This window comes from Mugil cephalus, chromosome 9 (genome assembly GCF_022458985.1).
Source record: "Mugil cephalus isolate CIBA_MC_2020 chromosome 9, CIBA_Mcephalus_1.1, whole genome shotgun sequence".
In the NCBI taxonomy this organism is placed as follows: domain Eukaryota; kingdom Metazoa; phylum Chordata; class Actinopteri; order Mugiliformes; family Mugilidae; genus Mugil; species Mugil cephalus.
The window spans coordinates 6,567,676-6,589,255 of NC_061778.1; the positions used below are offsets into that span (position 1 = coordinate 6,567,676).

General features: G+C 43.4%; 1 protein-coding gene across 3 annotated transcripts in view; it reads right to left on the reverse strand.

The window, feature by feature from the left end:
- nbeab (neurobeachin b) overlaps window positions 1-21,580 on the reverse strand; it is a 181,403-nt gene that overhangs the window by 2,599 nt on the left and 157,224 nt on the right. For 2 of the 3 annotated variants that reach the window (XM_047595184.1, XM_047595182.1), the window contains exons 44-55: window positions 18,346-18,486; window positions 17,233-17,352; window positions 14,084-14,236; window positions 11,391-11,558; window positions 6,855-6,944; window positions 5,594-5,786; window positions 4,746-4,817; window positions 4,443-4,598; window positions 3,767-3,937; window positions 1,459-1,560; window positions 1,051-1,247; window positions 129-280 (exon numbers count right to left, since the gene is read on the reverse strand). In XM_047595184.1, the coding sequence (XP_047451140.1) occupies window positions 129-280; window positions 1,051-1,247; window positions 1,459-1,560; window positions 3,767-3,937; window positions 4,443-4,598; window positions 4,746-4,817; window positions 5,594-5,786; window positions 6,855-6,944; window positions 11,391-11,558; window positions 14,084-14,236; window positions 17,233-17,352; window positions 18,346-18,486 (1,715 nt within the window). The remainder of the gene's footprint in view (window positions 1-128; window positions 281-1,050; window positions 1,248-1,458; window positions 1,561-3,766; window positions 3,938-4,442; window positions 4,599-4,745; window positions 4,818-5,593; window positions 5,787-6,854; window positions 6,945-11,390; window positions 11,559-14,083; window positions 14,237-17,232; window positions 17,353-18,345; window positions 18,487-21,580) is intronic. The other variant, XM_047595183.1, reaches the window with a different exon arrangement.

Genomic DNA, 21,580 nt, shown 5'->3' on the forward strand with positions numbered 1-21,580 from the left:
ACCAGTATCTTTTGTTATTAACATAGATTAATTACAGGAAGTCAATATGTTTCTCACCTAGATTCACCTGATCACACAGTAAATGTGTATATGGTTCATTGAAGTGTCTCTAAACAGCCATTACTGACCTTTGATCGTGTGATAAGTCCATGGCTCGGACGCCTGCATCACAGCCGGGGTAGATGTAGAGCTGTTTGAAGTCACAAGCCTGCCACACCTCCACCACACCGTTGTCTCCACCCGTCACCAGGTTGTGACCGTCGCTGCTCAGGAGAATTGCCTTTAGGAAGGATAGAGGAGAGCTCAACAAGTCAGCTTAATGTTTAACGACCCTCCTAGGGAAACACTGTTTGCAGCAGCATGTAAAAGGTGTCTTTAAATGAAGAGGATATGTACACAGATCAGTGAGGAACATTTGTGACTTTTCAGAGATGGTAAGGGTATGATAATAACAGATAATATTGCTTTTACATCATTCATAATATTGTGTTTACTGTGGTTCATATACACGTGTTCCCCTATTCACAGTCATGTTCTCAGCTCATAAGCTTCATTCGACGGCAACAGGGAAGTGGTTTGTCACCCTGTTTTAACGGTACCTTTACATTTCTGTCCAACTAGACATCGAAACCGTTCTACGTAGCTTGTGGAGAGCCAAAGTTCAAATGATAACACACACACACACACACACACACATATATACTGATTTGCATCAGTATCTATTGAACTGACAAATGCATAATTTTCAAATTATAACAAAATTGATTTCTTGATGACTATCAATTGTTTAATATTTACAAAATAAGGTGACATAGTGGAATATGTGGAACTGTGCTTCACAAATACTGTTCATTCAAACCCTCACTGTTTCTTTTTATACTACATCATCTGAGCAACTTTCAAACTTCTTACATCATGATAATTTAATCCAAACTTATACCAAGTGTGTGCTGAGTATTTAAATCAAAGCTGGTGTACTTGAAGTTGTGGAGCTATTTAATTCAAGTGTTGAAGGCGTAGATGTACACTGATGTCTCAATGTCAGCTCACCCTGGTGGAATCGTTGACCTCCATCTGTGCCAGCAGTTTTCCATTAATGCTGAAGTTGCAGAAGCGGCCCCTCTCGTAGTAGATGATGCAGTGACCCTCGCTGGACACTGTGATGAGCCGCGGGCTCTGATAGTGGTCTGGTCCTTCCAGAGCCCGCAGCAGGTCCCCTGTGATGGTGTGAACCAGACACGGACCTTCTGCCAAACCAAAACACTCATTTAAGTGTCAGCAAACCAGTGATAGTGCTACACTTTCTGTGACGCGTCTGCACGTTGTTCTGGGTAAACATGCAGATGTCCACGTGGGTCAGTAATAGACTGGTAACCTGCTGTACGTATATTCGAGAGTCCCTGATCCCCCTTTTTTTTCTGATGACACTGACATGGTAACACAAAGTGCAGCACTGACCTTTGGCTCCACTGATCACAAGGCCGAGCTCTGCACAGACTGACACGCACACGACTTCCTGGTCATGACCGGTCAGAATAGCTCGTGGTGCAGGGTAGTCGCCTAAAAGATGACAGATACACAATATCACTTGGTTTCAGTGATTCAAACTATTAGTTGAAAATATCAGACAAATCCAAACCTTCATCTCCCAATAATAATATTAAGCACCATGACTGTGACATACATCTGCTAGTAGGGAGGTCCCTTTGAATTGTTATGTAAATGCTATGATGCCCGGAGATGGCGACCAAGCCACTTGATTTTATCCCATGTGTCACATGATTGATGACGGTGGGGGGAGAGGTTAGTGAGGGGTGTTTCATGGCACCTGGAGCCGACCTCCAGTGTTGTATATAGATCACTGCCTTAATTATGAAAGCTGCAGTCGTTCATAAATACACTGATCACCAATTTAGAAAGTCCTCGTCCTTCTTAAATTCATTATGTTCAACTTGTAATCATCACATTCCAGCCCACTATTAATGACTCTTAAACCTCATGTCAAGCTAACACCACCGGTGTCCACACGACTTAAAGTTCAGCAAATTCACTGAAAGTTTCTCCTCTCACTTAGATGACAGCGACATCCTGATAGATGATGTGGACATGCGTTAGACCCCATCACACCACCACCACCATCTCTTCCTCCAGCTCGACATATTGCCTCCATAGCTACAGCAGTCCAGGCAGTGAGCTGGACTGTGATCGATGCAACGCGGCCCCTTTGAGACTAGGACCTGAGCAGCGCTGTCAGTCCCAGCGCCCGCTGCTGAGGGGGGCTGAATAGGACAAGTGTCAGAAAAAGCCTCAGGGGGGAAAAGGAGCTCACCTACCCGACAAAAGATTCAATCACCCTGCACTGCAAATACCCCCCACCCTGTCTGAGCCCTTGGGACGAGCCGGATTCAGCCACCACAATTAACCTGGTGCAAATATCTGCTCACACTCGCGTGATGGGCTGAGCCTGAGATGCAAGGCCATGATTGAGCTGGAAGTTATTTTAATTATTACACATTTAAAGGACACAAGCAGCCTTTTGGGGCGCGGGTGAAATCAATTTCTTGCGCACGCCACATCTGCAGGATGATGGAGTAGTGATCCGGCACCGCTGCTACATATTCACGCAACCTTCAACCTGCATTATAGAAAATATAATAGGCATGAAATCACTAGAGAACGTTGTTCACTGGAAGAGAGAAGAAGAGGACTCGGATACTTGAGGTGCTTTATGACATTCATTTAAAGGCTCCAGCTGTGAAGATATTAAAATATGGTTTATCCTGTGTGGTAAAAGTCAGCCATCTATCTGTGAACATGTCCATGATTGGCTGATTGCATAGATTTATTATATAAAGCCATGTCAAACACACATTATGTTACTAAGTTTTCAGCTGACTCCAAATCATTTTCCACTCCACTGTCCCTGTTCTCCAGCCATGGAGCTTCCCTTTCTCCTTCCCTTTGTCGTTGAAGATGCATTGTAAGCAGTGGTAAGCTGTGTGAATATCAGGGGAATACTGTTTCCCTGCTGCAGTAACACCGGTACCACTGCCCCTTGCTAATTGGAGGCATCCAAGCTGAAATTCTTAATTAACTGTCGGAGCCTCAGTGAAGTTAATTAGAGAACACTCGCAACTAATCCAGAGCTCCTAGAATATTTGACAATTGGAAACACAAGACCTTCGAACGCACACACACAGACGACGTATTGTTATCGAGAAATAAAATTAAACAACATTTTTATCTTATCGTTTTTTTTTTTTTATTATTATTCCCATTCCACACCATATTGTTTGTGGTGCTCCTCGCTTGTAGTATTGAAACAGTTGCTTCCCCTACCCTGATGGATTGTCTTTAATATAGACACTCAGTGAGAATGAGTAACTAAATGAAGTGAGCAGCAGAAATCACACACTGGGGTCTAGCATTTTGAATGCCAGGACATCTGGAGTCCTCTACTTGAAAGCAGCGCAGCTCAATGCGATGAATCACACTAATATATTACAGCTACAGCGCAGATAAATTATCCTCCCCCTGTCTGTCTGCATTATATGACACACATTATAGGACAGAAAGCCTGTTTTTTCCAGCACTGATCAAAGATTTGTTTCCTATATAACTTTCTTTTTTTTTTTTTATATATAATAATAATAACAGTCTCATGTACCTTTATAATCTTTCACTTCACAGCAATAGGTCGTAAAGTTAAAATACTAAACCGTTCCTAAATAAATTTTGTGCGCTGGGCTCGCACACTTCTACTCACTGTTATTGGGGTTGTCACCAATGATGTGGTGTCGACCACTCCAGTACCACAGCAGCAACGTAGCATCCCTGGACCCGGAGACGATGTAGCAGTCTCCACCGATGTACGACTCCGACCTGGCCAGACATGTCACCACGTCCCAGTGGCCAAAAACTATCTGGGTCAGCTTGCCTAAACAGGATGCAGATAAAAGAAAAAGAAAAGAAAAGAAAAAATGATTAAAGCGTTGCCAATTTCTGAAACCAGCAGTGATTTTCAAATTCAATACAGGAAGAAGAATATTATATCGATTAATTATGCTTTCCAGTTATTTTGTGTTGTTGCCTTATTACATTAAACCCTTTTTAGTTGTGATTACGTCTTATCAAAGATTATATAACAATCATGTGGCACAATTTGTTTGATATTTGAGCCCTCAGATTTATCCTGACATTAAATGTTTAAACAGATGCAGCCATTATCATTTTATTCCTACTAAAACATATCAACATAAATAAAAAAAAGGGTTATTATTAGTAACATATACGAGTGCATTATCGTACATTCATACATTTGTTTCCTACAACGCTTGTCAGGAGACAGCGGCAACAATATTGTATCATTAGCGTCATATCTCTCCGTCCTCCACACATCAGTGCACACCTCTGCAGGAAATGGAGTTTACACTCTAACCTACCTGTCTCAGAGGAGTACACACGGAAGCTCTTGTCCCAGAAGCCACACACCAGGATGTAGCGGTTGTCAGCTGTCACCACAAAACAGTGTGTGGTGATTTGGATGCTTTGGTCCACTAGGTCTGTGATCTGACGCTTGTTGCTTCCAGTATTGTTTGCTGAGGAGAGGAAGAAAAAACGGGAAACAGAACGGATGTAACTACCTGAGACATTACAATGATTTTAAAGTTATGAATCAAGAGCTGTACAGCTTAATCAGATACAGAAAAAGAATTATGCTTTATTTGCCATTCAGGTTTACTCACCAACCAGAGAATCCATCTCTATTGGCAGGTGATGGGCCTGTTCCAGAGAGTAGCCCGGTGCTCCTCGGAGACCTGCATTCAGGTGGGCATATATGAGGCCATTTGTGACCACTGCACACTCTTAAATACACACACACCTGTTCCCCTTTCAGAGCCAAGTTAATTCATAATCTCTTCCAGGCGATGGAAATACTGGAGGTCCATCTGCCTTTGTGGGCATTTTCCTTCTAGTGTGTTAAACTAAATGGAGACATTTCATCCCGTGTGAAAGATTCTGAAACATTAAAATGCCTGGAAATATGGAGGCATTATTATCATCATTATCCTGAGAAGCCAGAGCACATTTCCCTCCTCTCCAGCATGATGGCGACTGTGCTGCAGCTGGGTTCATTAGTGTGGGAGCAGCCAGAGCAGCCACACAGTGCGGCGGACTCTTTGGTGCCGGGCTCCGCGTGTTTCTCCTGTGACAGATGGAGATGTGTGAGGAGAATGTGGTGCAGTTTGAGGCCTAATTTCCTAGTAACCATTGCTTTGGCCCTTTGACCCTGAGGTGAGGCTGATTCTCAGGGAGGGGCTCCGTGGGTAATGTTGTTCACACATGTCTGAAAAGGAACATGTGGAAACACTCACGGTCAGCTTACCTGGGAGGTGCTAGCCTCTCACATAGCCAGCTGGCTACAGCTCTATTATGAGCAGTGTGGAGGTTTTTGTCAGGCGGGGATGAAGTGATTTTACAGGGCGTGCTGTGGTAGGTAAGTATCACATGTGGTGGCACTTTTTTTTTCTTTTTTTTTCCCAAGGACGTATGAGTATGTTTGTCCTGCCAACTTGAGTTGAGCTCCACTCACCGACAGTGTTGTGCCATCGGTTGACGGCAAACACGCGGCTGCAGGTGACGGTGACCACAGCAGGTATGGTCAGATGGGGCAGAGTGTTGGCAGCCACGTGCGTAACGGGCGAATTGGACGGAAACTTCAGCACCATGATGACATCCTGCTGCATCTGGTCCTTGAACATTAGAGGACTCTGTGGAAGGAAACACTATTGAGTAGAAGAGAGAAAAGATGAAGTGTGGAAAAAAAAAAAGGATGATGGGGTTTGATGGTGGGAAAGGAGGAGGAGGAGGAAAGAAGAGCAAGAAAGGAGAGGATGAAGAAGATGAAAAATGAGAGAAGAAGAATGTAAGAGGTAATTAGTGTGAAGGTTGGAGGAAAAACTAGGTTCAGACACAGAGGAGAGAGCTTCATGCACTGTGCCCTCTGGGTAGTAGTCAGACCAGAGACTGGTAAGACCGGGGTAGACGTGGAAAGCAGGGATGAAGTAGACTGTACGTATGAGATGGTGCGTGCATGATACATGTGTATTAGAAAGATCTACAAAGAAGAAGCAATGAAAGAGACTGCATGAGTGTTTCGCTTTTAGATATGTCTTCACTGCACGATTCAACCCAACATTTACAGCCCTGAGTTAATGCAATGAAGGAGATAGTGATACCAGCAATATTCTGATTTCTGAACCAGTTTTAGCCCTGATCTAATCCTTAATGCTGGAGGAAGTGGACAGAAGCAGATGAAAACATTCTCATCTGTTGCAAAAGTAAAAAAGAGAACCGGGCGTCTCAGTTTCTTGTAGGGGCAGAGAAACAGAGAGAGCAGAGTGTGGATAATGAGGGCAGAGCTGGTTATTACATGGGTTGGACAGAGCTTCAAGCAGAAAGAGTGTAGCTGCTACACCAGTAGGGAGCACTCTTCCCTTTAAACTACACCGCTGGTAGGCAGTACCCGCTACGAAACAGTGCAGACTACTGGTACTGAAATTTGTAACATTGAGGGTCTGTGACCTACATGAGGCAAATGTTTATCTGATGTTAGAAAGAGTGGATGGAAGGAAATTTATGAAGCGAGAAAGCAGTGACATCCTTCTCAATCTTATGTCCACCGACGTCAAAACGCGTTCACACTGACTCGGTGTCTAGGATCTGCCAGGTCCACACATCCTTCCTCACACACACACGCACACACACACACACACACACACAGACACGCGCACACACACACGCACACAACCAGAGGTGCAGGGAATTTTTCCCAGCATGCTCGCTGTTCTCACCAGGTGCATGGCGGAGCTGCGTGGAGGATGTGGCTCAATAAGCAACTGAGATGGCGTCTGTCCAAAGCTCTGGATCTGTGCCTCCGTGGCCTGCAGGGGAGAGAGAGAGAGAGCGAGAGGGGAGAAGGAGAGAGAGCGGCTGTCACAATCAATATGCATCAAAGTGATGGGTCAATGCGTTACTTGACAATGCAAGCAAATCCTAACTCAGCCGTGCCTCTGAGGAAGAGGGGGGAGGTAAAGGCAAAGGGGTGCACTCCCAATCCGCCTGGGTGCTCCCCCTTCCCCCCTCAGCCTGCAGAGTCATCCAAGTGTTAGTATGGAAGAGACAAGCCTTTTCCTATTAACATGCTTCAGTTAACCATTCCCATTTCCAGGAGCAGGGGCCCCGACTGCACAAACGTTAACCTGGAGTGACATCCAGCTAGGACCGCAGCAGGCCGGCATGCTTTTAGATGTTATTGTGCTTGAAACAAAGGGGGAAAGCATGTGTGTGCACACATACCTATGAAACAGAAGCACAAAATCACACAAGCGGGTCATGGTGATTTGGGTAAAGGTAGCTCATTGAAGGATGATTTATGTGAGGGGGGGGGCGCAAACTATGAGTCTGGATGCTTGTGACAGAACAGCCAGTGAAAGTGTAGAAGAAAAAAAACAAAACACCAATAGGAGAAGAAATCGTTTCCCGTTATCAGAAAATAACATCCATTTAAATAGACACAAAAAATCTCCTTTGTCTGCAGTGAAAGAGGAAAAAACAAGCAGTAAGAGCTGCTGAGCTTGACTGAAAGTGGGGCACTCCACAGTGGGAGTGATTGATGTGACTGGAGCCACTTCCACCATCAGAGGGGAGCTTGTAGACGTCCGTCAATGCCACTGTGCACAATGGAACATACATCGCTCAGCCTTTCACTCGCCCTTCTGACTGCCTGGGCGACTAGCCCTCATTTTCCTCCGCCTGTACACACCACTCACTATCAAAAGGACCCATTGGGTAGCACATGCCACAGTGGGAGATGTGGCACGGGAAGTTTGGAGGTGATACTGAATTAAGACAGGCCACCTGCAAGGCAAACAGTCACCTCCCCCCCACCCACCCACATCACCCCCTGATCACTTCCCATCTTCCACAGCACCAAAAAAAGGCTCTGTCCACACGGCTGAGTGGTGTCACATAGCAGGGAAAGTTTTAATGCGAGTCGGCGCGCACATTTGGCAACCATTACGTGTTAGGCGGCGTTTCTTTACAACGCAGTCCGTCAAGTAATAAGCCACTGACATTATGGCTATTTAAGGTTAGGTTTGGGGTGAGGGTCACGATGTCGGTTCAAATAAAGAAATTTGATACAAAGATCAGAAAGGCTGAGAGGGCCATGTGGAAAACATCACCATATTTCTTATGATGATTCTATTACCAGGGAAACGGGGCTGCTGCATGTCCCTTTTCAAAAATCGTCTTTATTGCCATTATGAGAACATAATGAAGTTTTGCAGAGACTCCAGACTTAAAAGGCACACACATAATACACACATATTTAAATGAAACACTTGAAAATATGTACAGAGAAATGTAAATACTGTAATAATGTACATTTACAAGTGCATCTTGCAGCAAATCCCAGAGTATAAATCCCAGTCTATGAAATGTTGTGATCACCTTTTTTGTAATCTTGACTGCCACTGAGAATGAATGCAGACTGGGGAACTTGGCTGTGTTTGTGCATGTGTTTGTTTGCGCTGGGGGAAGGATGTTTGACTTGCTGAAGGTTAACTGAAGAACACGTTCCCCCACTCATGACATGATCAAAACATGTCAATATCTCTCAGGTGCTTAAACTCTAATCCTCACTGATTTATGTCAGAAACTTATCTCAATCTCCGTCTGAGATGGAGAGCACTTAACAGGCAGTTCATTAGTTTAAGTCACTTCAGACTCAGCTTTTTGGCTGATAAGTGACACTTATTGCCGGTGCCATCTGGATGATCTCCCCTTCCAGCAAAAGCTGCCTTGCTTGGGCGAACACCAAACATCCATCATAACACACCGTGTCTCTCAGTCTGTCTGTCTGACTTTGTTCACATCCTACTTTGGCAGGAGCTAAAGTCTTCGGTGGCGTGTGTCTCCCGCTCCCCGTTTCTCCCTCTATCTATCTGCTGCACGGCTCCCAGACTGGTGACACCATGGAGCATGATCACCCCAGCAGCGTCCTGCAGTGCACTCATGCAATGCGGCGACGCCCCGGCTCTGTCACACGTCTCGCAGACGTGGCCTTGCGTCGACCCGTTAAGCAGCGTGGGACCATGCTGAGTCACGCCACCTGAGATCATCGGTGGCCACTACAAACATGAAGCTGCTCCACCTTCGTAGATGCCGTAGATTAGAGAGATCATTTTTGCTTTCAAGTGACGCTGACCTTTTCAGATGAAAAATAAAACAAGAAGCATTTATGTAAGTTTTGTGTATCTGTGCAGGTGGTCATTCTTTACATGCCACTGGAAATTTGTCTGAGAGAAGATTATCTGGATTTAAGTCCTTAAGTACTAACAAAGAATTGCCTTGAGGATGTTTCCTGAGTGACAGCTTGGGAACTGACATGAGAAATAGTGTATGTAGAGACAGAAATGTGTCTCTAATGCAGCTATCACTGCACATAATGTACATTAAATCATATAGGCTATGTTAACATGCTTGACATGTTAAGGTCAAGCATTTTAACTCTTGTGTTCCATCTCCATCAGAATAACTAGGTGAGATCAACTTAAACTACATCAGCTGCTTCAAAGTCCCTCATTGACAACTAAGCACACTTTGTTGTTGATTCACTGCAGGGACAGGAGGGGAAGTGGCAGGAGGAGGAATTGAGTTCCACTGATGAATAATTTGTCTTTTTACTTCTGAGTGACACAGTGGGGCCTGAATCCAGGGGTTGCTGTCATGTTTTTCCATAAGAGAAGGCTGTCAGGAGAGGCATCACCGCGGAGGGACCGTTGTTCCGGCAGTGTGCCCAGTAGAGCTGTCACCGCGCCCTCATCCAGAGACCAGAGGTGTCATCATTTTCAACTGACAAGCGGTTGAAAATTATCTCTCAAAACCTCTAATTTCTTGACGTTGCAAACGGCTTAATTGTTGCAACTAACGCCAGATCTGCAGGTTCACCTGTCAGGCTCCCAATGCATCAATACCCAGGAGTCAATCGTCACATTTTCATTTTATAGACATTCACTGGGCGCTGGTCCACGTTCCACCTCACTGACTAATCCAGCCAGATCGTAGAGCCGTGTGGCAATTGAGGAGTTGATAAAAGCCAACAAATCCAGAAGGTATGTAACATTAAGATAGATCATGTCAGATTGGTCATCTTAAATCACCTGTTTTGGAAACACAAAAAGTTAAAGTCTGCGTAGTGTTAATACTGCGTATAAGGTGATACTTTATGTTCCCAGGACAAAAAGAATCCATCTGGAATGAGATTTGTAACTGAGGGTATGATGGCTCATCTTAATTAGTGCTCATCATATCAACATTACATCAAGTGCAATTAGCTGAGCCAATTTTCTTTCTCCAGCACAAATACATTCACATGTCACAATGGCATCTACATCAACCGGGTACAATTAGAGAGTGGATTGCAGGCGTCCTAATGGGCAACTAACTAATGGTTACTGTCATCTCTCGGGGTAACAACAGTCAGGGTGGAAGACAGCTAAAAAAAAAAAAAAACCCTCAATCTGACGCAAAATAAACAAGGCACATCTAAAATCCTCCTCGAAAAATGATGAAAACCAAACCTTTCACAATCCGGTTTCAGTAATTAGATGAGCCAAATCTTCTGCAGGTGATTTGCATAGTGGTCACTTGATAAATAAAGGCGCCCCTGGAAGTGACAGTATATAAATGACTTGTTTTGCAGACAGCAGATGGTGGATATCACAGGGAGAGACGAGCTCACACTGGAAAGTACCACAATGCATGCCAGCTGCTGCTGCAGTCTCTGCTCCCCTTACCCCTCGCAATTATGCTTTTCATGAGACGCGCGGCCGAGGTGATAGTGATTCAATTAATTTGTTAAGAACAAGAGGATTCGCTGCCTCATCTATTGACCGGGTGACCTCTGGGTGATTGATCAAAAAGGCGAAGTCAGATTCATTGATCTGATTACAGGCAGGGACATACAGTAAACTGAACAAAAATACACAAAGAGGCAGAATTGTGACATTAAGAGGACGTTCTGTCCATCTGCGGAGGAGGAAATTAATAACTTAAGTCATTACAAAATGACAGTAATCTGGATGAGTCAGCAGCTCTGCTCGATTCTCTCACGCGTTGCATCTGCATGACACAATAATTGATTGACAGATGCGTGATACGAATGCTCTTGGCACTCCGGCACATGCCAGGACAAATAGAGACAGGAAGTCGTGCCTGTGGTGAATAAGACAGAGAAGGGGGCTTGGTCTCCATGGCAATATGTATGTGTGTGTGTGTGTGTGTGTGTGTGTGTGTGTGTGTGTGTGTGTCTCTATGTGCTTTACCTCTCTGAGCAAAGGGTCAGTGATACTGTCCAGGCTGACGGAGCCCTCGTAAGTCAGGTAGTGAAAGACGTTGAGGGCGCGCACCGCCTCCGGGCCTCGCTGCTTGTAGCCGAAAATAAGGTCAATCCACTGATGCAGCTGACATGACACAAACTCGCTTTCCAAGGCCTGTCAGAGGAGTACAGGGCAATTAGAGGTGAGAGGCATACCAGCAAGCACACGCACGGCACATGGGCCAGAAAGACACCAAAACACAAATCGAACTTCCACAACAAAGCACGGCCTGCGTAAAGTACACAGACGGCCCACTAGAACGGTGCACCACTAAACTGTACGTTACATTCAAATTTAAAAAACTGAACTAGTTAACCTTTATTTAAAGGGCGCGGCAATTAACGTAGAAATACAAGAAGCCAAACGTCTGCCTTTTAATCTAATCGGCTACCTCAGGATTAGCTTCCCATATCACATTGCTGCCCACTTAAAATACAACCCATGCATGGAGACAAAGAACTTGGTTCAATACTAACAGGGTTTAATTTACTATAAACCAATCTACTGGTTTACACTGAGAAATCACCTATTAGAGCGAAAAATAACGTATTTTACTTTATTTAACTGATAATTGACTGAAAATTGTTATAAATACACCTATGGACACGGTGCAGAGGTGGGGGTTGATGCATTGTTCCACAATATGCTACAATATAATTCCCATGCATGCCAGGGGAAGGCTTTTCTGGAGAAATTTACACTCCTCCCCTCGCGTCAGGAATAACAGCCATTACCAACAAAGCCTGCTCAAGCACACAGAGGCAGAGTTTGCCACAGGGCATATCACTACAATTGAAAGTGGCACATGCAAAGATGGGAAGTGGGAGGAAGAGCGAGAGAGAGCGAGAGAGAGAGAGAGAAAGAGGGAGGGAGGGAAGAAAAAAAGAGAGAATGAGAGAGGGGGGAGGCAGACAGAGAGAGTCAGTGACAGAAATGAAATAATAGAGGAAGCAAGAGTGTGGGCTAGCTAGGGAACAGAACAAAAGAAAAAAAAATGGAGGCAGAGGACTATGATTTTCTGGGCGTGTGAATACACTGGTCTGTGAATCTAACAATGCAAGGCAAAATCACACATGTATCCTTCAACACTGAGAAAATATCCACTGTAATCTTTTTTTTTCGCCTCCTTGTTTTGGAGATGCAGACATACCCATAACAACTCCAAGTCTTTCTCTGTTTCTGTCTCCTTTCTCTTTCCCACCTCTGCCTCCCACACTGCCGGTATACAAGCCTGATAGAGCTCAACCTGGCAGTGGTGCGGGCAGAGCACGGGGAAAGGTCACCTGCATAAGACCAGCCAAGCTCTGTCACTCCAGCTGAAAAGGTCAAGAGTGTTCCCACAGCCTCCCTCTACCTCAGGTCCAACCTCAGGATACATAACATGCATGAAACTGTATGTCCTCCTTCATGTTGCTCTGGCTTGAATACTCATTAAATCCAAATTAGATCACAGACACTCCTCTTCTTTCAACGTTTAACGAGCTGGCTTTTATTTTGAAACTTACGCAGCATCTAATTCCGGATGAAACGAGTTTATCTGAAGGTGTCTGTGCCGTCCCTGTTTATGTTCTTAAGGCGTCTATATCGAGGCCCCGGCGCTGCCTCAGTGACGAGGCCTGGCTTTACAGAGGGCAACATGCTACGGGACAAAGTTGCCCTCGGCCTCGTCTTCTGGTGACATTGCTGGGGTCAGGATGTACAGTGTTAGTATTGAGCGATGCGCTTTATTAGACGGTTCATGAATAAGACAAGGAGACACAGACAAAAAGGCAAGGTTAGAGAGGAGATCTGTTTGCTGCTGAGAAGAGTCAAAATATTAAATAATTTACATACCAGCATGTATTTCTGATTAGGAGATAAATACTTAAAGTACTGGAGTAATTTTAGATATCTAGAACTGGCTAGAGGAACTAAACCCTGACATCATGAAAGGAGTAGTCATGAAAATCAAGTGCAAGCTTTCTGATGACTGCCTTTAATTTATATTATTTCATGACTTCGTTGTAGCTACTTTCCCTATTAGCTGTTAGCTAAAGCTAAAGCCGATCCACCTGCATAGATAAATGGTATGACTACTTCTGAACATAAAATAGGCAAACACTCGATATAGTTTTAGGTCCTTATGCTGCTAGTACTTACAGGAGGGAAGCCCTAAGCAGCCATGCGTTCACATATTATTCTGTTCACCATGATAATGAGTTAATTTCCTCCGTTTTCTCGAAATCTTGAGGTATTCATTTTATTTTATCTTGGGAAAACAAGCTATGTTTTCTCAAGATAACGAGTCATTTATCTCTTTATCTTGGGAAAATTGTTACATTTTCATGACATATTTAATTCGAAAGAGTTCTGTCATGCTGAGTCATGGATGCCCTTAACACTACTTTACGCTTTAATGTTTGCTAGATAACGATTAAGTCTCTCGACATCTAGAGACAACAAAGCTTTGTTTTCCCGAGATAATAAGATGAATAACTTGAGAAAACAGAGGAAATAATATGTATGAATGCATGGCTGCTTAGGGTTTCTGTAAGTACTCAGTCTTATTTTGGGATTATTTATTTTCTGGAAAATATTTCAGATTTTTCAACATAATAATAATTGATAATAATCATAAGATTTTAAATCTGAAACCTTACCATCCTGTTTATCCTCACAAGATCTTCAGGCTTCTTGGCCCAGGCTGGCAAGTCCACGTCACAAACCATGTTCCTGTCCTCCCTCATGCCCAAATGGTAGCCGTTGCTGTTGACAAACATCTCCGGGAGGTAGTAGAACTCAGGAATCAGCTCCTGAGGAAGAGAGTCGTTCAAGTGTTTTACAGCCGACTGACAAGAGGCCACGGCGCTTAATAGCACAGAATCTTCAACATATAATCGCCCAACAATTCAGCCAAGTGCAAGAAATAACACATGTGAGGAGAGCCACCAAAAAAAAAAAAAAGAAGAAAACTTGAGAAAAAGGTTCCCTGTATCCCGCCGAGATGGAGTGAGAATTCAAGGGGAAAGGTAACACAAACAAACTAAACAGCGGGCCATGAGAAGGCGGTGAGAGGTGCTAGTCCAGTTATTCCAGGCAGAGGTGTTAGATGTGTTAAATGAAACTAGAACTGAGTTGGGTTTTTCTCCCTGGTCTCTGGGTTCTTGTGATGGGGTCAGGACCTCGCAGTGGAGGGGAAGTCAGCATGGTAAAGGAGCCCCCTGTGTAAAGCCTGGTGTGATTCCATACATGGAAGAAGAGGGCAAATATTTACCCAAGGCCTATGAGACGAGACTCTTTCTAAAAGATTTTCTCTTGTGCTGAAAGACATTGATGATGTTTCTGCATTTATCTTAATTAACTTTGTATCTTGCTGACTATCGTCTACAGGGTGTCGCATGTGTTAATTGGACTTCTTACGTTCCAGATGACCATTTGTTGAAATAAACTATATTTAACAAAGGAAGGTTTATATGTTGGCTGTTGGATTTATTTTAAAAAAGAGAAATGTTTATAATGCAAGTTACTTTCATTTAAAGGACAGCTTCCTGGACTGGATGTCACTCCAGAACATATTGCATTCTCTGCTGTTGTGCAATGCCTGAAAAATTAAAAATAATATTTTTATTTGCAGTCTCCACTAGGATCCCTCGTCCTCCAGATCATGCCAATCAGAACAAGTGAGTCAAGCTTTTGCACAATGAGACAGATGCACACGAGGAATGTAGAACCTCCGCCTAATTAGAAAAAACACACAAGACACCTCTTAGCCTGAGATTAGAAGGATAGGTGCTAGTAGTGGGCTTGTTTTATAAATGCAGTGCTAGATCGAGCGGTATCATGGATTTTTATGCCACCTATGGGATACATAACGTGTGCGAGCTTTTAGGCGCTCGTAAATCACTGTAGGTTTAGAGAGAGCGAGTTAGCATGACACGGTACAGGCCTATAACACCGATGGCCTGCTGTTGGTCACATTTCACCCTCTGCACACGACATGTTAGAGAGAAAAGTAGCCGCTCGCCTTTGTCTCTTGCACACACACACGCATGCACAAGCGCACTTTCCCTCCGCTTTTTTTGGTCTGTAAACTTCCTGCCGTAACTCACCGCCAAGCCGTTAAAACTGCCAGCTCCGTTTTCAAGCCGCCCTCCCATGGCAGCCATTAATTCCGCAACAGCATCGTAATGGGCTAACAAGTCAATCACGCGAGCCTCCACTGCTTTACACTGTGTCACCTTAATGACATGTTCGTCAAAGTCTGTCACCAGAGGAGTGCTGCTGGATTCCTTCAGACAACATGGTGGCAGTTTGTGCGTGTGGCTGTATGAATGAGTTTGTGTGATTTCGCGCCCGCTGCATGCAAGAAAAAGCTGCTTCTGTTTGCCCATAGGCGGCTTAACGGGACTGCACTGCAGGAATAAAGGAGAGGTATGGATGCGCGTTAACATTAATAATGATGGGGTGGCCGAGGAGGCGAGGGCTTTTTTTTTTCCAGTGCAGGGTTGTTTCCATTTGACTCGCTCTTTTAGGAGGTCATCCCCATCAGGGGTTCAGGCTCCCTTGGTCTTGTCGTCATTACTGCTGGAGGAGGCCGGGGTTAATGAAGGAAAGACCCTGGTAAAAAAAAAAAAAAACACTCCCTTAACATCAGAGGCCCTATGGCCTGCTCAGTGTACTGGGCTGAAACTGACCTTAACCCCTGGTATTTGGTGTCTGTCTTTCGGCTGGTGTGCACGGACACCTATGCTTATTATATTTCATTTTGGAAAATGTTATGATGAGAAAAGTCCCTTTAAGGAATTAAAATGTTCAAGATCACAAAAAAACACATCAATAACAAAGACATCAATAATAATAATCATCTCATACTTTACCCTTGTTGCACTATGATATAACCAAAACAAGCTCTTATATCATTTTTTAGAATATTTTCCTTTCTTCTAATGCATTATGAAATATGTGTTATTATTCCTGCTTTGTCCTGCACAGAGCAACACTAATATATCAGTAGCCATCCTATGTATGTAAAAACAAATGCATGCAGACATACAAGTAGTTGAAAGTAGAGCGTGTTTGTTAACAGGGTGGCGTTTGACTATTCAGCTGTTCACTGGCTTGCAGCTCTCTACCTCTGCCTCACACGGGTTGTTGGCTGCTCTCCCCCCTGATCCTGGCAAGTAAAAGCCCTGTCTGTACATAAAAGACTACATTTTAAATAGCTTTTGTCATTAATGCTTTATTAATTGCCTGGGGCAACACTACCCGATGCAGGGTGTGCTAGAAATATATGACACTTTGAGGTCAGCGCATATCCCCGCTGCGTGTTACGCAGTGGGCAAAATGGAGGCAAATCAGCAGGATTCAGCGTTTTCGTTGTGACTGCTCTGTGCATTTGCAGAGAGACCGCTTTGTCTTTCTCTCAGATGCAGGGCTTTATTCCAATCAAGATCAGTCCACCTCGGAGATGGTTTGCTTTCTGCATGTAATAAATCTACATGAGATAAATCATATGTGCAGAGGGCGTCGCTGTCTTTGTGAATCGCTGTTTGGATGAGGCATTTATAATTAATGGTATATATTTTTTGCAGTGGTGTTGAGGCACACTGAGGCGGGGGAGCATAGGAAGAAAAATGTCTGCTAGTGTTGCGTTGCAGATTACTCATGCCTCCAGTATCATTGTTCTCACAATTGGATTTCTGAAAGGTTATCAACTATAACGCAAGCTTGGAACGCATAAGAACTCTACTTATTTAAGGACACTATGTAAAATACTGGTTATACTATTTGCTTTTGTTGTAATTCTCACCTTTACATCAGACGTGTCCCTCTGACAGTTCCTCCAGGAGCGGGTGATGGCTGAAAATGTGCGGTCCGGGTGGTCGAATTTGTTATTATTGGCACTGAGGAAGAAGGTGGTGAAGGGCTCCTATAGAAAGAAAAAACGACAGTCACGTATTTTGATTACATCCATCATAACCAACCGATTATAATTTAAAGTATTTTTTTTTTAAAACCTACAGGATTACAGACTTACTCTAAATACATATAATAGTGTTATTTTTCTCTGGACTCTCCGTCGGGAGCCATTGTTCAGTGTATTCAAGCCTGAGGGAGAATTAATTAGTGCTCTTCCTGAGTACAGTAAGCCATAATGATAATTGGCTCAAATTTGGTTTTCTCAGACTGAAGCACCAACCATTGCCGGTTGGAGCGGATGGATCACTCACCAGAGGAAGAAAGGGATTGTGGGAACAAACCCACTGAGGCCAATCTAACTGCTGTCAAGGGAGCTCCCTCAGTTCATCAGCCCCTTTCTACTAATGATGCTGGAGGAGGAGGAGAAATACAGTACGAACTCCCCATAAAGCTCTTTCAAATTTCTTCAAAATCATATATATGCCAGCTCAAAGGAGCTGCGCAGGTTATAAGGGCCTGTTTTGTAGGGAACAGATTGGAAGTGCGTGTGCCTCCGCGTTCCCCTCCACAGTAAATGAGGACAGTGCTCAGTAACCTTGATGGACATGTCTCCAGCGCTCACTGGGTTGCCTGAAACACATAAACCTGTCACTGCAGCCTCTGTAAATCATTACCCAGCCACTCTTTATTTAGTTCACATATGCTGGTTTACTGGCCTGTGAAATGTGTTTTCTGAGCGCCATTGGTCTAACTTGGGCCTAATCAAATTGAGATGTCGAGCTGCTTCCTGTGCAGAAGCCGACAGACCTCAAAGTAACAGCATCATCAAGTCTGACAAGTGACAATCAACTAATACAGACAAAAAAAAAAATAAAAAAATGAAAAGCTATCTCAAGATCTGGGTTCACACTCATTCCTATTCGCATACTCGACTAATTCTCAACGCGGTGCAATAATAGGAACGCTTGGTTTGAAGGAGGGTTTTCATTTTTTTTTTACTTACTATTCTGACAAGCCAGTGCAGGGTGTTGGCAGCGGTGGAGTAGTGGGAGTTGTAATGACAAGGTGGCATCTGGTCATCCTCCCCTGTCTCGTAGCGTTCAGCATAAAAAGCCGCACGCTTTGGGTTCAGAGCACCGACAGGCTGGAAAAAAAATATGGAAATAAAAGGTTTAGCGTCTTAATGTCCGTGTACAGTAAAAAAAAAGACTCGCAGCAAGTAAATTCTACATGCTTCCCACTGTACGTGTTTGTAACACTTTTTGTCCACTGTGTGTTGATGCTTTCCTTTTAAATAACATTATCTCTTAATAAATAGACACCTATTTGTTAGGGTTAGTAATAATATCCAAAGAAAAGCTCTCATAAAAAAAGACAAACAGATGATAAAGCATGTTTCAATTTTTCAAAGAATAAGCAGGTTAACTAAATTTTAAAGTCTACGTTTGTTTTTTCTGAGACGCGTCCTTGTTACATGTCTTAAGAAAACGCCACAAATACTGAAGCACGCTGGAGCATAATTAATTGCAGGGTATTAGTATTTCTGCATTAGGCCTCGTGTGGTGAGTTCAGGGCAGACACCGAGTTTACTCTGGGATTTGTCTGTCAGCCTCCATTATTCTCCAGATCCCCTAAAAGTTCCTGTTGCACTGTCCTCTGTTTGAAACTTAAAGGCATATGGTGGCAGGGGTGAGCAGCCTGGCGCGCTGGAGGAAGGAGGGAGGAGATACGAGCGTCTCCTGCTAAATGTTGTAGGTAATCCATGTGGATTAACCCCGGCTGACCTGATTTACACCCAACGCACCCAGCGAGCCGAGGGCTGCTACTCCTGTCAGGATATTTCTGTGCTGCTACGGGGGAAGCGCTGATGGAAGTTACCGAGGACTAATATACGATGTAGTGCAATTTAATAGCGTAGATGAACATCACACAACTGAAAAACAACATATTAATTGGCTCGTTTTTATGTGACAACATTATGAAGAGCTGTTAACCCAGAATCAGTTAATGCTGTCCAACATAGATGAACCACTTTTTTTTTTTTTTTTTTTGGTAAATACCAGACTCTGAAATACTCCTAAATGCCAAAGGTGGAGATGAGGGACCAGGGAAAAATGGCAGACACCATAAAAAAAACTTTCACATTCATCCGAAGAACTGATCACGGCGAGGATATGAAAACATTACATTTATTACATTGTTATATTTATTTGACGTCCATCCAGTGACTTCGTAGTTAGGCCAAGCCTTGGGTGGCTCATTATTTAACCGCAGCGTCAGTAATAACTTCAACATCGTACTGACACCATCGCTGGGTTTTTGCCCTCTGGCAGCCGTTTCATTTCCATGCGTTCTTAAGGCAACACAATTACCCCCATTAAACATACGTTTAGTGGGGAATAAATTGCCTTCTCTGCCTTTTCAATCACCCCATTCAATATAAGAGCCTCAGAGGCATATTGGTAGTCAATATTAATATACTCAGTACCACTGAATCAGTTACACAGGAGGAGGGGGGAGGGGCTGGTAATGTAATCAATGGCAGCTTTTCTACCTGGAAGCTACAGCTAAGAGGTCATAAGAAATAAAATGAGAAGCCTCTATAAAGTGAAGCCGTTTATTCTGACGTTAAAACTATTATTTCTGCGCTGTATTATTTCTGTTTTCCATCATAACTGGGCGTGGCACATTCTTGAAGGTCTAAGCTGAAATTAAATGGATTTTTCTTTTTCTATTTTTCCTTGAAATTTTAATGGCAGTCCACATCAGCGTTAGCACAATTGGATAGACTGAAAGAGAAGTTTATTGAGATCTGCATAGATTTATGGGGTGATAATAGCCTTGCTTGTGACGTCTCGGTCCAGCTGGAGCGGGGTGCAAGCCGCAAGACGTCTCACACTCCGTAAAAAAAAAAAAAAAAAAAAAGTACTGCTAGGGTGACTAACGCAGGTTAGAGCTGCACCAAACATCCAGGTAACACAAGCAACAGAGGGAGAAAACTGATGCAGGTAACACTAAAAAAAAGAAAGAAAGAAGAAAGAAAACAAAAGCTGATAAAACAACAAACTTCCAAAATGGCTGACTGGTAAGTTTTGGTTTTACTTGGAAAATGAACTAAAACATGTCATTACAGTCAGTCACATAATTGGACTACGATGTGTTTATATAAGAATCTGTGCTCACTCCAACCAGCATCTCCAACAAACAAAAAAATAAATAAATACTCGCCAGCTGACAAGGTACTTCCTGTTAATTCTTCTATTCGCCTCAGTAACAAAACAAAACACAGTGTTCCTAAGTTGTTCAGCTGTGTAAGCATAAATATAAGAAGGCATTTTCTATGTGACTTGTAATGCAGGGTCTACTAGTAATAATAATGCCTTTATTTTGTTTTCCAGAGAAGTTGAGCGGTCGTCGAGATGGGTAATTATACCGACTGCCTGGTAAAACTCAAGTGCGTTCGCACACATCACTGAAGAAGTTATTCTGTCTCCTTTAAAAGGGAATTTGCACCTGGCAGTGTTCACAACCGCACACGTATAGCACATATATACACCAGAGCCACTTAAATGTACCAGGAGCAGAAGAATAAACTAAAGAAAAAGAAAGAGCTCTTGGCTGCATTGATGCAAATAATAAAGAAAATTCAGTGTATACACTGATCAGCCATAACATTAAAACCGCTGACAGGAGAAGTGAATAACACTGACCATCCTTGTTTTGTTTTGTTTTCTAAATTTGAAATATTTAATAAAGATATTGTTATAAAAACACTGACCACCTTGTGACAATTCAATGTTCTGCTGGGAATCTTTTGGACTTGGCATTCGAGTGGATGTTACTTAGTTAGTAGCCTGATGCAGCCTGACATAGGCACACACACAAGATAATGGTTAAAGAAGAAATCACAAACAAACAACAAACAAACAAATACAAAAACTTGAAAAACAGCACAAGATGTTGACCTGGTCCCCAAATTCACTAGATCCCAAAGTATCCCCTCAACTCATAGGAACCAAAGGTCTCCACTAACAACATCCTGTTACCAGACACCACAGGACACCCTCAGACAATATCAGGAAGGTGGTCATAATGTTATGCCTGGTCAGTGTAGTTATAGAGGAGAGATGCATTTGGAGACAGATGACTGACAAAAATGAAAAGAAATCAAACTCTGTTTTTGTAGTCGTTTGACAAATCCTGATCAATGTCTGCCTGTATTGACTCCCGTCTCTTCC